We start from the raw sequence: 12287 nt of genomic DNA on the forward strand, positions 1-12287 counted from the left end.
TTGTTTTGTTTTGTTTTTACTTTATTTCTATCTCTGGTTCTGCATTAAGACTAAAATAATAGTTGACATTCTAGAAATTTATAAATTAAAATTCTGTTTCTCAAAATCCATATTATAAAGAAATTCCTCTGTGTTTTCTAAATTATCCCATTATGAGTATATTCAAAACTCTGCATCTAACTGAAGAATACACATTTTCCCTAAAATAACAGCCAGCTTTAAATGTAGGCTCTTAATAACAACCATATGATGGAACCGATTTCAGAATTCTTTTGTATTATAGTTTTAAAAAGTATGTCCAGTCCTCGTGTACCATTTTAAAATTTCAAGTTTCAGACATTTTGTAGTATAGTTATTTACATATTTATCTTATAGCCCCTGCATCAGTATACACCGCTAGAGATTAGGGAACATAATTGTGCATTTCCTGGAGCACCTAGAATAAGGTCTTAAATGTAAGAAGCATTTTAGTATTTTTTGAATGTGAATGCATGAAGAGACATGGAATGCTGCATCATGCTGCAGGTAATATAACATGCACACTCTATCATAATGAAATCTATTTGATGATACAGGTAATATAATATGTGTACTATGTCATAGTGAAATCTATTTGAATTCTAAAAATATGACAAATTTCTATTCCCTTTGTTTAGGTTGTAAAAGTTCAGTTGTTATGAGAGGAAATATGTCATAAATGCCGAGGAAATAGATAAGAAGTATATGATAATTAGGAAAAGGTTACAGTCTGTTTTTCAGTATCCATCAACTGTGAGCTTAGAATTTGAGATGAAAACTTTTTAACCTTCTTTTAGCCCCCTCTCATGTTCCATTAAAGATATGTTTTCAAGCCCTATATTATCCTTAGAATCCTGATTACCAGTTCTTTGTCTAGGTGGAAAGCTGATGTGTTAGGAACTTTCTAAAATCTATTTTTCTCTCTCTCTAGTAATAATTGGCAGCATTCAGGTAGTGAGAGATGACCATGTTCAATTGAGTGACTTACAGTGACAAGATTTAACTCTTACAGTAGTATTTACAAACAAACAGTTGTAGAGTAATACAGGTCAGTGTTATTGGGGATATACTATGAACAAAGGCCTTTGTTTTATATATATGTTTTGTACATCATATATTTTGATATTTTTATAAAGTTTGCTGAAGAATAATATATATACTTGCATACATAACTTATATTTTTATATATATAATAAAAAGGTAAAACAGAGGCTTTCACTCATCGTATATCCCTAACAATACTGATACATCCCTGATCTATTATATATAAATGCTGAAATATATATATTTCTCCACATGCCTTGTTATACTTACATTTTTCTTTTTTTCTTGCCCTAAGTTTGTACTTGACTAGTCATGTCTCATTTTTTCTTTTCTTCCTCCTCCCCACTTTTTTTCTTTAATGGTTTGCCCCAAACCTAATATTTTTTTTTTTTGCAGAAAACACTTCTTCAGTGTCTGTTCTTTCAGTCCATCTCACTCTGCCTCTGTAAACATATTTAGTGACAGCTTTCTGTTTACTATGTGTGTGGCTTTCACTCATGAGTCATTGCCCCTCAGAATTACTTTTGTTTTTATTCCTCTTTCTTAGAAGTAGCTGAATTTGAACAATCATTTGTCTTCAGCTTTTTGGCAAATGGAATAGAAGTAGCTTATCCTGTTTGCTGTTCTAACTCATCCAAATAAGATACTGCTAAAAAGTAAACTCTCATATTTCCCCCATGAGAGATCATTCACACATACATAAGTCATGCAAGCACATTTCAAAATATAACAGTTACTTTAAATTTCTTAATGTTAGTTTTTTCAATAGGACTCTAAACTATCAGGGATAAGTTTTTGTTCTAGATCATTTTGGTCAAGAATGTCATCTAATGGATACCATAGTGTTGTATAATAATCAATGAGGGGTAAAGAAAGTAACATTTTGGGACCCCGAGGTCATCTCTCATGATCCTCACCCCATGAGAATACGTAGGTTGGTAAATGACAGACCCAGGACTTGAATCCATATCTGAATGACTCCGAAGCCAGCGCTCTTTGTGTTAGATCATCTAGGAATGGGGAATGTTATAATTACTTTATTCAATTTCATATTTGTTGTTCTTAAAGCTGTTATTTTCTTCTCTAGAAAGTCCGGCATCCAAGATTCGCAAAGCTAATTCAGGCCTGGGGAGAACCCGTGATAAACAGTAAGTTATTTGAAGACTGTCTTTTTGTGTTTTCACTGGTGAGAAATTATAGATAATTTCATCTACCATACCTTGTCGCTACAGCAGAGGCAAAAGATGGTGTTTTGAAACCAGGAACTAGCACCTTCTTTGAGGACAATAATTCTAATAATGAAAATGAAGATCCAGTTAGAACCTTTTCCCCACCATCAAGTGAAGTTTCAGACTTCTCTCATCCTGCCTCCCCAGCACCAGAACCTCTCACGTCTTCAGCAGTCCTTGGTGTTACAGAGGTAAGTCGTTTTGTTTTTAACTTTTCCCTCCTGTGCTTTTTCACTTACCGTCCCCCTGATTCTCATGGGGATGAAAAGGATCCTACAGAGGAATGGAAGTCCTCAAGATCACAATAGAAAACAGTGTGATAACAAGAGAGGTACACGTGCAGGACTGAGATTTGTAAAGTTTGGTGGCATAAACAGTTCTCAAATATGCCATTAAGAAAGGAAAGAATAAGAAAGCAACTGGAAAGAACAGCTGGATGAATATGAAGATGGGCAGGGGTACAAAGGGGAAGGATTCATCTAATAAGGACAAGACGAATGAGTGTCAAAATGAGAGAGATTATTATACAAACACAGCAGAAATAGTGGGGTTAAGTGAGAGCAGGAAGTCTATAGTACAAATTATGATAGAAATTACCTCAAATTCAAATTAAGAGAGGGAAAATCAGGTCATGGAAAAAAGTGCTCAGACTCTTCTGAAGGACATATAGCTGATTTTATGAACAACAGAAAGAAAATTTGATCCTCTCCTTTTTTCTTTTTGGTTATAGAATTTTGTTTTTTAACTCAAATGTAGTTGATGTACAGTATTGTATGAGTTACAGGTGTGCAGTAAAATGATTTGGTTATACATATATATGCATATATCTAATTCTTTTTCTTTCTTTTCCATTGTAGTTGTTTGTGAGATATTGAATATAGTGCCCTATGGAAGTTAGTTTTAACTTGAAGTTATTTCTTTTTTTAGAAGTCCTCACATTTAAATTGATGAAGTGATGTCTTATATTTAATCTAGGAAATTTTGTCTCTCCATTCCAACCCCAGTAACTGTTCTAGTTTTCCATGTGACTTATCATGCTGTTTCACACCTCGACCTTTGGCTCAGGCTGCCCTTTTTAGAACCCCCTTCACATCTGCTCTCTGCACAGGGTCTGTCTTTTAAGACACAGTCTGGTCTTCCCAGCATTTCCTGAGCTATTGACATGCAGCAAGTCTCTTCTCTCCTTTGTGCCCTTACTGTATCTGTTCACTGCAGGTGTAGAGCTGCTGAATGATACTTGTCTGTGTTGATTCATTTTCATGTGTCTCTGTCTCCCCTAGAATATAGAGCAGAATCTGTCTTTTATGTATATTGCCAGCTTCTCCCAGGATAATGCCTATGATGTGATGGATGCAGTAAATATATGTTCTCTTCCTGACTGATTGAATGACCAGGTGTAGGAATATGATGTTTTCTGAAGTTGGGTTTTTGTTACATTTTGTTTTGTTTTTATAGGAAGAAGCAACAAAGCCGAAAACTGGGGGGAAAGAGAATGGCACTCGGACTATTAACAGTGTTCTAAAGGAGCAAGCAGATCATAGCAAATTGATTCGTGTTGATGGAGCACACAAAGGTGACAGAGGTGGTAAGTCAGTGAGCATCTATGGATTTTCTTCTCTGCTTAAAAGCTAATGAGGTTGGAGGGGGGAGGGTATAGCTCAGTGGGAGAGCGCATGCCCAGCATGCACGAGGTCCTGGGTTCAATTCCCAGTACCGCCATTAAAAAAAAAAAGCTAGTGTAAAAAATGTAAAGTGTGTAGATCCAAATATGATGTCCATTTCTTCTCAAGTGTTTTTCTTTTGCCATCTTCTTTCATAAATATCCCAACTACGACCAAGTTTTCTTCCAGAAAATGCTTCAACCCTCTGAAATTCTTTTCTGCCACTTTATTTTATTGACATATTCATGAATCAAGATAGACTTATATATATATTTAACTTCCTAGCAGTATGTGTTCTCATTAATGTATCTGTGACTGCATTTTGTAGATGCAACTTCAGCATTAGGATTAGAAGAAAAGGAAGATGTCGAATCACCCTTGGATTCTGAGGTGCTGCCTTCTAGTATTATTTTCAAATATAAGCGTTGCGTGATGTTAAAACATAAATGGAGGGATGTTTTGACTTCACTTTCTCACTTTTGCATTTTCCCAGCCAAATTTTTTCCTCATTTTAACCCACACTTAGTAAAGTCATTCCATGCTACATGTCATAGCACTGCAGAGTGCACTTCTGTTAATTTTTCAGACTCACCTAATGAAACTGGTGTATGTAGTGCAAAAGCCAAGGCTTGGAAGTCACAGGGAATCGGTTTGTGTTCTGAAGTTACCTTTTCTAAAAACTAAAGAAAATAATTCTTGGTCAGCCTGTGACCAGATGTTTGTTTCTTCGTGATAAGTGAATGTGTAAAACTCTTAGTGAGATTCAGAGAGAAAGAGGTTGTACAAAAAAAAAAAAAAACCCACAAAAAAACGGTGTTTTTGTTTGTTTAACCACTTTGTTCTTGAAAAGACAGTGCCTGTGAATTGAAAGTACCATTATATTTGGATTGTCAAGTAGATCTGCAATGAACATTTCAGGATAAGCAAAAGCATGTGGAATAGTAATAAATATGTGGGGTTAAAATACCAGCAGTTTGGTTTAGTGATGTTTTAATGAGGACAGCCCATTTTGGGTAGGGAAAATAGCGTGCACTGAGTACCTTTATGGCGACTGAACTTGAAGGAAGCTAAGTGCAGGGTGGTGATGACCTATTCCAAGGTGATAGCCGTGGAAAGAGGCAAGAAGAGCCTGAACTCTTGGATCTCGGCAGCTCCTGCCTAGTGGCACAGCACTGTATCTGAAGTCAGCAGAGATAGCATCCTGGTTCTGACCCACTGTGGGATCTTGGAAAAACTTGTCTGACTTATTTGAATGTCAGTGACCTCGTTCAAAAACATGGTACTGATACGTACGTCTCAGGTTATGTGTCATGAACAAAAATGTGGTAACAAGTGTGAAAACACATTGTCAACTGTAAAGGGTGCTATAGAAATGTAAGACAGAATGATCACAGTGGCCACTAGTGACCTAGTGAAATGCTGAGGACACTTTTTTAAAATCTGAAGGACAATAAAATGGGAAAGTTAGAGCGGGCATGGGGATTTCTCATTTGGGGTATGTTGAGTGTTGGTAGACTATTATCGGACATCTCTGATAGGTATATAGTGCTTTGGTACTTGAAGCCCTCTGGGGGTTTTAGGTGTTTTGACCTTAAATAAATTCCTGTTCCTGAACACCAGCTATGCACCAGGCAGTTAGACACTGAATGTAGCAGTTGAGGGGTTAGGCTGTAGTGGCAGGAACAGAAGAACAAGTAAACAGGAACCCTTTATCAGGGACAGTAAGTCCTTCATATAAGGAACGTGGAGAGCGTTAGTTTAGACAACAGTGGGGGAGTTTGTAGTTAGGACGAGGGTGGAGTAAGGGTGGAACTTAGGTAGTCAGAAAAGAGCTGAGTGTGACCAGAGCTGCCAGGTGATGGACAGGAAGGAGCCAGTCACACTTAGGTCCCGGGGAGGGATGTTCCGGACAGAGAGATCAGCGGGTCACATCTGCTCATCACCATACTCCAGCATCTTGGAGTGACCAGGAAGCAGCAAGTGGGTAACCGTCCTTAGAATCACTGTTATTATTGTTGTGTGTAGAAAAGAGAATGTGCATCATAAGGGCCTGGCACATGCGGGTGGTCACTAAGCAGTGTTCTTATTCTTCCCTAAGTAAAGTAAAGCTTATGGTACTTTTTTGAAGAGCTGCATAGCTACATTAAACATTTTTCTGCTGTTAATTTAAACAAATATTTTTCTTTCTATTTTGGTACTTTATTCAACTATTTTCCCTATCAATAAAAGTTTTATCAAATAATAGTTAGATTCTGCTAAGCCTTTGTTTACTGAAATGTAGCAGTTTCCACAGTGTTCTGTTAATACTCAACATGACAGACTCTAAGGCTTCTTTTCATGCCATGTATGTTATTTTAATACTAAAAACAATATCTGTACTAAGAAACATTTTAAACTTATAGCACACTTATTAAAGAATATATTTAAATATGTATATTTTTAATTTTACTTTTTACTGAAGTGTAGTCAGTTTATAATGTTACTTTCAAGTGTACTGCAAAGCAATTCAGTTATACATATAAAAATACATATTTTTTTAAACGTCCTCTTCTTTTGTCGAGGAATGCAAAATGGAATTAGGTGTTTTGAAGTTAATTCTTTGTTGAAATCTGCATGTAAGTCAGTATTTTGTCTGTGAAAATATTTGCTCTAGCTTTCCATGCTCAGTTTACAGAGTCAAAAGCCAACTGAAGATAAAAGATAGACTTGATCTAAAGAGTGTATATGAAATTTTCTATTTAAATGTTTGGGTTTCCAGGATATGCTTATTTTGTTTTTAAGTGTAATTGCTTTTAAAGTAGGAAATTAAAATAATAATAATAAGGTAGGAAATGCAGGTATTTTGTTAGAAAGGAATCAGGAAATCTTTATGCAACTCATTATTAATATTAATTTTAACAGAGTATCTCCGAGATTGAACTACCGAACTGTATCGATCATTTATCTGGAGCTGCAGGTCTAGGAGAAAAAAATACATTAAATGGACAAATAGAAAGTAAGTACTGTATTTTATTAAAAAAAAAGTCATTTTACAGAATGTTGATTTAAAACATGGATTTGGATCTATTCTCTCAGCCAAAGAAAATCACCTGTTGAACATATAGTGAGAAAAAAGAGAAGAGGAAGTATATTGTATATCTTACCAGGTGTCAGCAACAGATTAAACTAGAATGCTGTTTAAGGAGCTCAGTTGTTAGCTTTCTTTCAAGATGCTCTGTGACCTGAGGACAGGCAGGAAACCAGGAGGAGGGAAGAAGGGAGTGAAGAATGAGAGAGGTAGAGAGGAGGGGAGTGAATGAAGGAAAAGGAGGGGGCGGTCCCTGGCAGGAGGTGGTAATGTAGAATAGTTCTTTAGGAGAAGGAAGACAAGAGTGTTTGAAATGAGACGGGTATGAATTGAGCTTCTTCCAGCACCAAAGCTTGTCCGGGAGGCACAGCAGAACGTTCCACTCCCCCGCCCCCCTGACCTTTAGGAAGGCAGGGAGGACTGTGGTACCTGATCACGCAGAGCCGGGTGTGGCTGCCGGTGAGCACAGGCATGTGTGGTCAGCTGTCAATGTCTGGACCTTCGTGTCATGCAGCGTGTTGCTGCCTTATAGGATGGTGTCTCATAGGCCAACAGAAGAGTGGGAAAGAGGAAGAGAGCAGGGTGCATTCCAGGGAGGTCAGGGGAGCTGGAGCCTGGTAAAGAGTCCACTGAAAAGTCTGCAGCTCCTGATGCAGCTTTTGGGGAAGTGTTACAGTGAGACGTGTGCAGCTGGATTTCAGAGAGATCAGTTAAGTCCGAGTGCTATAGAAGCAGACTCGGTATAGACCGGGGTTTCTCAAATTTTAGTCACCTGGGGACCCAGTGAAAAGTGCACATTCTGAGCAGTGGGCCTGTGTTTCTAACAAGCTCTCAGGTGAAGCCCTTGTTGCTGGTCTTCAGATCACGCTCAGAAGGTAGACTTGTGTTTAGGGGAATCTGGAAGAAGAGCCACTGGGGAGTTAAAGACAACAGCAACAAGGAAAAGCATGATTTTGTTTTTCTTTCTGAGCACGTTCATAGCCAGAGGGAGGCAAAGAGTTGAAGTAGAAACTAGAGATGTAAGCTACTGCTGCTAAGCAGAGAGGAAAAAGAAGTGGTGGGGATCGTCTGTCAGAAGAATAGAAAAGGGGAAGATTTAAGACCACAGATGTAGAGGTACCTTTGAAGAGGAAAGTGAAAGGAAGGAAGGAGGAAAAAAAGGCAGCAGGTAGGTGATTTTGGAATTGAGGAGGAAACTTGAGAGAACTCCTTTTCAATGGTGTCAGTGTATTTGCACTGAAGGTAGGTTAGATCATTGCCACTCCAGAGAATACTGGAATCAGGAGGGGGCCTAGAATTGGGGTAAACCACAGCCTCTCCTCCTATCAGGCTTCAAAGGTAAATGTTGTATTGGTATTTGTTATTCCAATGAGATTAACTTGAATATGAAGCATTGACTGTGCTTTTTGTTTGTTTGTTTAAGGATAGCTAATTTTTTGATAAGATGGTTGTTTCACAAAAATCCTTGTAAACATTAGCCTGATTTACCAAACCAAACTACTTTTGGAAAGAAAAGAAATTAACAGGGTTCATTCCATAAATGCTGAAGTTGTTATTTTCAGTGAATACTGCACAGGTTTTGAAATATAAAAGACTTTTAGTATCTAATAATTCTGTGGCAATTAAAATTTTTTTTGATCACCAGATTTCAATATTGAAAACTCAGTATACATTCTTTCTTGTATGAGTGGATCAAGAAACATTGATGGCTAGAGGATCCAAGAAATGTAGGCATACCAATAGCCCATGTGGGTATGGGAAAAATATTTTTATGAACTATTATCCTACAAGTGTGTATCCAAGGCGATCAATACATAACACTTTCTCTGATGAGAAGTGAATTGCACATTCAAATGAACTGCCATCACAACTGTGGACTTCCTAAATTACAGGACGAATTGAAGAGCATGATAAGTACTTGTAGTCTAACGGTGTCAATCGCATTAAAGATGTGCTGTGGCACTTTACGGTCAGCTTTCACATTTGTCTTCTTGGAGCCGTGATTTGTTCCTCTGATTAGAGATCGCTTTTCTCCTTCTCAGGCAGCAAGTTCACACTGGTATATGTACACGTTTCTATTTTATAAATAAGTCACTTGAAACATAATCGTACTTTTGAAATCTTAACTGCATGTTTTGTTAAACCTATATTCCCGTTCTTTATTGAGTATCTATAATGGATTCATGTTTCTGTCTTGTTGCTGTCCTAACTGCCCCTGAAAAACAAAACACCGAAAGCTAACGTGTTCATTTCCAAAGCAAGCACGAGGGTTGCGCAGTACTAACTCTGCGTGAATGGGTAGTTGGCTTTCATATTTACATCTAATTGACTATGTGTCCCTTTTGGCTTTTAGATTCTACTGAAAAATATCCTCACTTGAAGGTAAGAACTTTTATACTTTTATCTTGATTTTTTTTTTTATTTAGTGAGGGTACTGGGAATTTAGCTTAGGACCTCATGCACTGCTAAGCAGGCACTCTACCACTGAGCTAGACCCTCCCCCCTTGAATGATTACTACAGATTGTATCAAATGTACATTATTAATCGGTGTGTTTCAAAAACCATTCAGCCTGCAGTTGGAGTGAAAGATTCTGTTCCTAAGAAAACAGGAGAAATGAAGAATTTACAAACATTCAAATCAGGTAAATTCTGCAATACAAATTTAACTCTGAAAAGAAGTACAGTCTTCTTATTGCTAATTCCTTTTATTTCTTCAAATTTAATTGAAAGATGACATAAATAAGGCAGATGTTATTATTGGTATCCATGTTTGAAAAATATATATAAGCTTAAGAAATAGATTTTTAAAATGTCAGCTTTGACTTGGATGTTTCTGTTGAGGTTGGGAGACACTAAAGTGCTCAGCTTGGAGTCCCTATACTCTTCAGGGATTCTGAGAGATTGATTATTAGGTTCTAAGATTTTTCCAGAGTTTTAAAATGCTTAATTGAATTTTAACCTTTACGTAGAGTAAAGCTTCCCTTGCTAACATGTCAGTCATATTTCACTTTAATTATTTCATCTAGTGCTATCACATTGATGATATTTATTTATTTCTGTATTTATTTATTAATGAAGGTCCTAGGGATTGAACCCAGAACCTTGTGCATGCTAAGCATGTGGTCTACCACTGAGCTATTTCCCTAGCCCAAAGGTCTTAAGCCAACTGGATGGTTTGATTAGCGCTCTCTCTCTCTCTCTCTCTCTCTCTCTCTCTGTGTGTGTGTGGTGTCTTTGATTATTAAAAATGATGGAAGTAATTAGTCCTACCTTAATGTTTGGTAGATATGATATTTTAAAACAATAATCCTAAAAGTTTTTGGGTTTAGGGTATTTTTTATACTATTAAAAATTATTGAGAATTTTGAAGAACTTTTAAGTGGGTTGTATCTATTGATGTTTAGTATATTAGAAAATAAAGCTAAAAGATTTAAAAAACAAGCACACACAAACATTCCATTCACCATTAGAGCTTTGATGTTATCACATGTCATGTATCTGGAAACCTCCACTGCACCCTTAACAGAGAATGAGAATGAAAATAGCATTCAGTACTATTGTGAAAATAGTTTTGACCTCCTGGACTCCCTAGATGGAGGGAACATGGGGCTTCAGGGCTTCTCAGATGACACTTGAGAAGTGCTGTTTTAAACAGGGTTCATGGATGTGAAATAATAAAGGGGCCCTTGTGATGAAGTGGGCTTTAACGTTCACTTCTACATTTCTCGCCTTTTCTTCTTTAACTTGTCTTAAAAAGTTTGAATCTGACAACTTAATTCTTTTTAAAAAAGGAAAACATTTTTGTTAGATATTTCCTGTCTCGTGGCACTCTGTACTCTTTGGATCTGGTTTGTACCTAGATTTACCCTATTTTTATATGGAAAAAATTAGTCACTCAAGGCTATCCTTTCTTATATAAATTTATGATGTTTATCCAAGGCTTAAGGTAAGAATTCTGAAGATATTGGTACATTGAGGAAAGACTGTCTCATTGTAATTTATGTAGTACCATTCAGTAAAAGTTTTCTTAAAGCCCACGTCTCTAGGACTCAATACTGTCATGCATATTTAAACATCCAGTATATGGCTCATTAGACATACATTTTGTTAATGAAAAAATTCATATGTTGAAGAATCATAATTCATAAAGCTCTTACAGAATATAGACTGTTTTATAGAGAGTGATGAGTGAATCCAAATTAGCAGTACTAGAAAATTAAAGGTAGAAAAAAGAGACACAGTGGTTCCCTATATGAACGGCAATGACATGTAAAGTACAACCAGCTGGGAAGGAGCAGTGTGTTTGGGGGAGAGGAGGGCGTGGGGCTGCGGACGTGGGGCTGCTGCTCTGGGAAGAGAATTCATAAAAGTTAGTCATTTGTATTGTTGTTCACATTCTAATAAGTGGAAACTTTGTTTTCAGGTTCTTCAGACTGGGTTTCTACTAGTTTGAGCCTCAATAATGAGGCTGGTCAAAGAGCCGAGCATTTGAAAGTTGATAAATGTCCGTTGGTATCACGATCAGTGACCGCAAACCAGTCAGCACCCACAGAACTGAGGCAGACGGCCCTGGTAGATAAAGACCGGATGAATATTGGAGCTGTGTCTGTGTCAGAACATGCAGCGCTCCGTGGCCTGTGTGAGTCACAGCTGCCAGAGAACAGAAGCCGCAAAGAAGGTAATAAAGCAGCATAGAGAACTAGCCATAGTCTACCTGTGCGTGGCTTCACCATACTCTGACTTTGCAGAAATCATTTTGTGGCAGGATCTCCTTTGTGTTTACTCCTTTTATGCAACCTACAACCAGACAATACCTTTTGGCATGACATTTATATTCATTCTCTGACCATAGCAACATATTAAATAGCAAAGAGAATTAGGTGAAAGTAAGTTCGTTCAGAATAGTATTTAGCATGCTCCTGAGAGCAGGTAGGAGGGTGATGTCTAGAGCTTTGTGACTAGTTGGGAAACCTAGGTGGCCATCCAAAGATTCCCTTCTCAAAGTATGGTTTCTTAGCTTTATTTTTATCTAGCTCTGAATTTATAAATATTTGTTATAGCTATATTCAGTGTAACTGAAAAAGCACCTCTGCAACTAAATATCAAAGTATTTCTAGTATATTCTCTGCCTCTTTGTATTTTAGAAGTGGCTTTCCCAGCGGTAGTGGCAGTCATTGGGAATTTGCTACACAGGACCTCCTTCTTAACTGTGTCCACACAGTATATCATCTTGTTTTATTATTTTTAATGGATTGATGGGTCGAAAA

At 37.2% G+C, this 12287-nt stretch overlaps 1 protein-coding gene across 1 annotated transcript in view; it reads left to right on the forward strand.

Moving 5' to 3' along the window:
- Positions 1–12287, forward strand: part of LOC135319260 (ankyrin repeat domain-containing protein 30A-like) — a 64013-nt gene that overhangs the window by 24873 nt on the left and 26853 nt on the right. The window contains exons 12-19 of the mRNA XM_064478773.1: positions 2150–2210; positions 2295–2482; positions 3747–3876; positions 4281–4342; positions 6854–6947; positions 9373–9401; positions 9590–9662; positions 11444–11698. Of these exons, the coding sequence (XP_064334843.1) occupies positions 2150–2210; positions 2295–2482; positions 3747–3876; positions 4281–4342; positions 6854–6947; positions 9373–9401; positions 9590–9662; positions 11444–11698 (892 nt within the window). The remainder of the gene's footprint in view (positions 1–2149; positions 2211–2294; positions 2483–3746; positions 3877–4280; positions 4343–6853; positions 6948–9372; positions 9402–9589; positions 9663–11443; positions 11699–12287) is intronic.

Source organism: Camelus dromedarius, chromosome 24 (assembly GCF_036321535.1).
Source record: "Camelus dromedarius isolate mCamDro1 chromosome 24, mCamDro1.pat, whole genome shotgun sequence".
In the NCBI taxonomy this organism is placed as follows: domain Eukaryota; kingdom Metazoa; phylum Chordata; class Mammalia; order Artiodactyla; family Camelidae; genus Camelus; species Camelus dromedarius.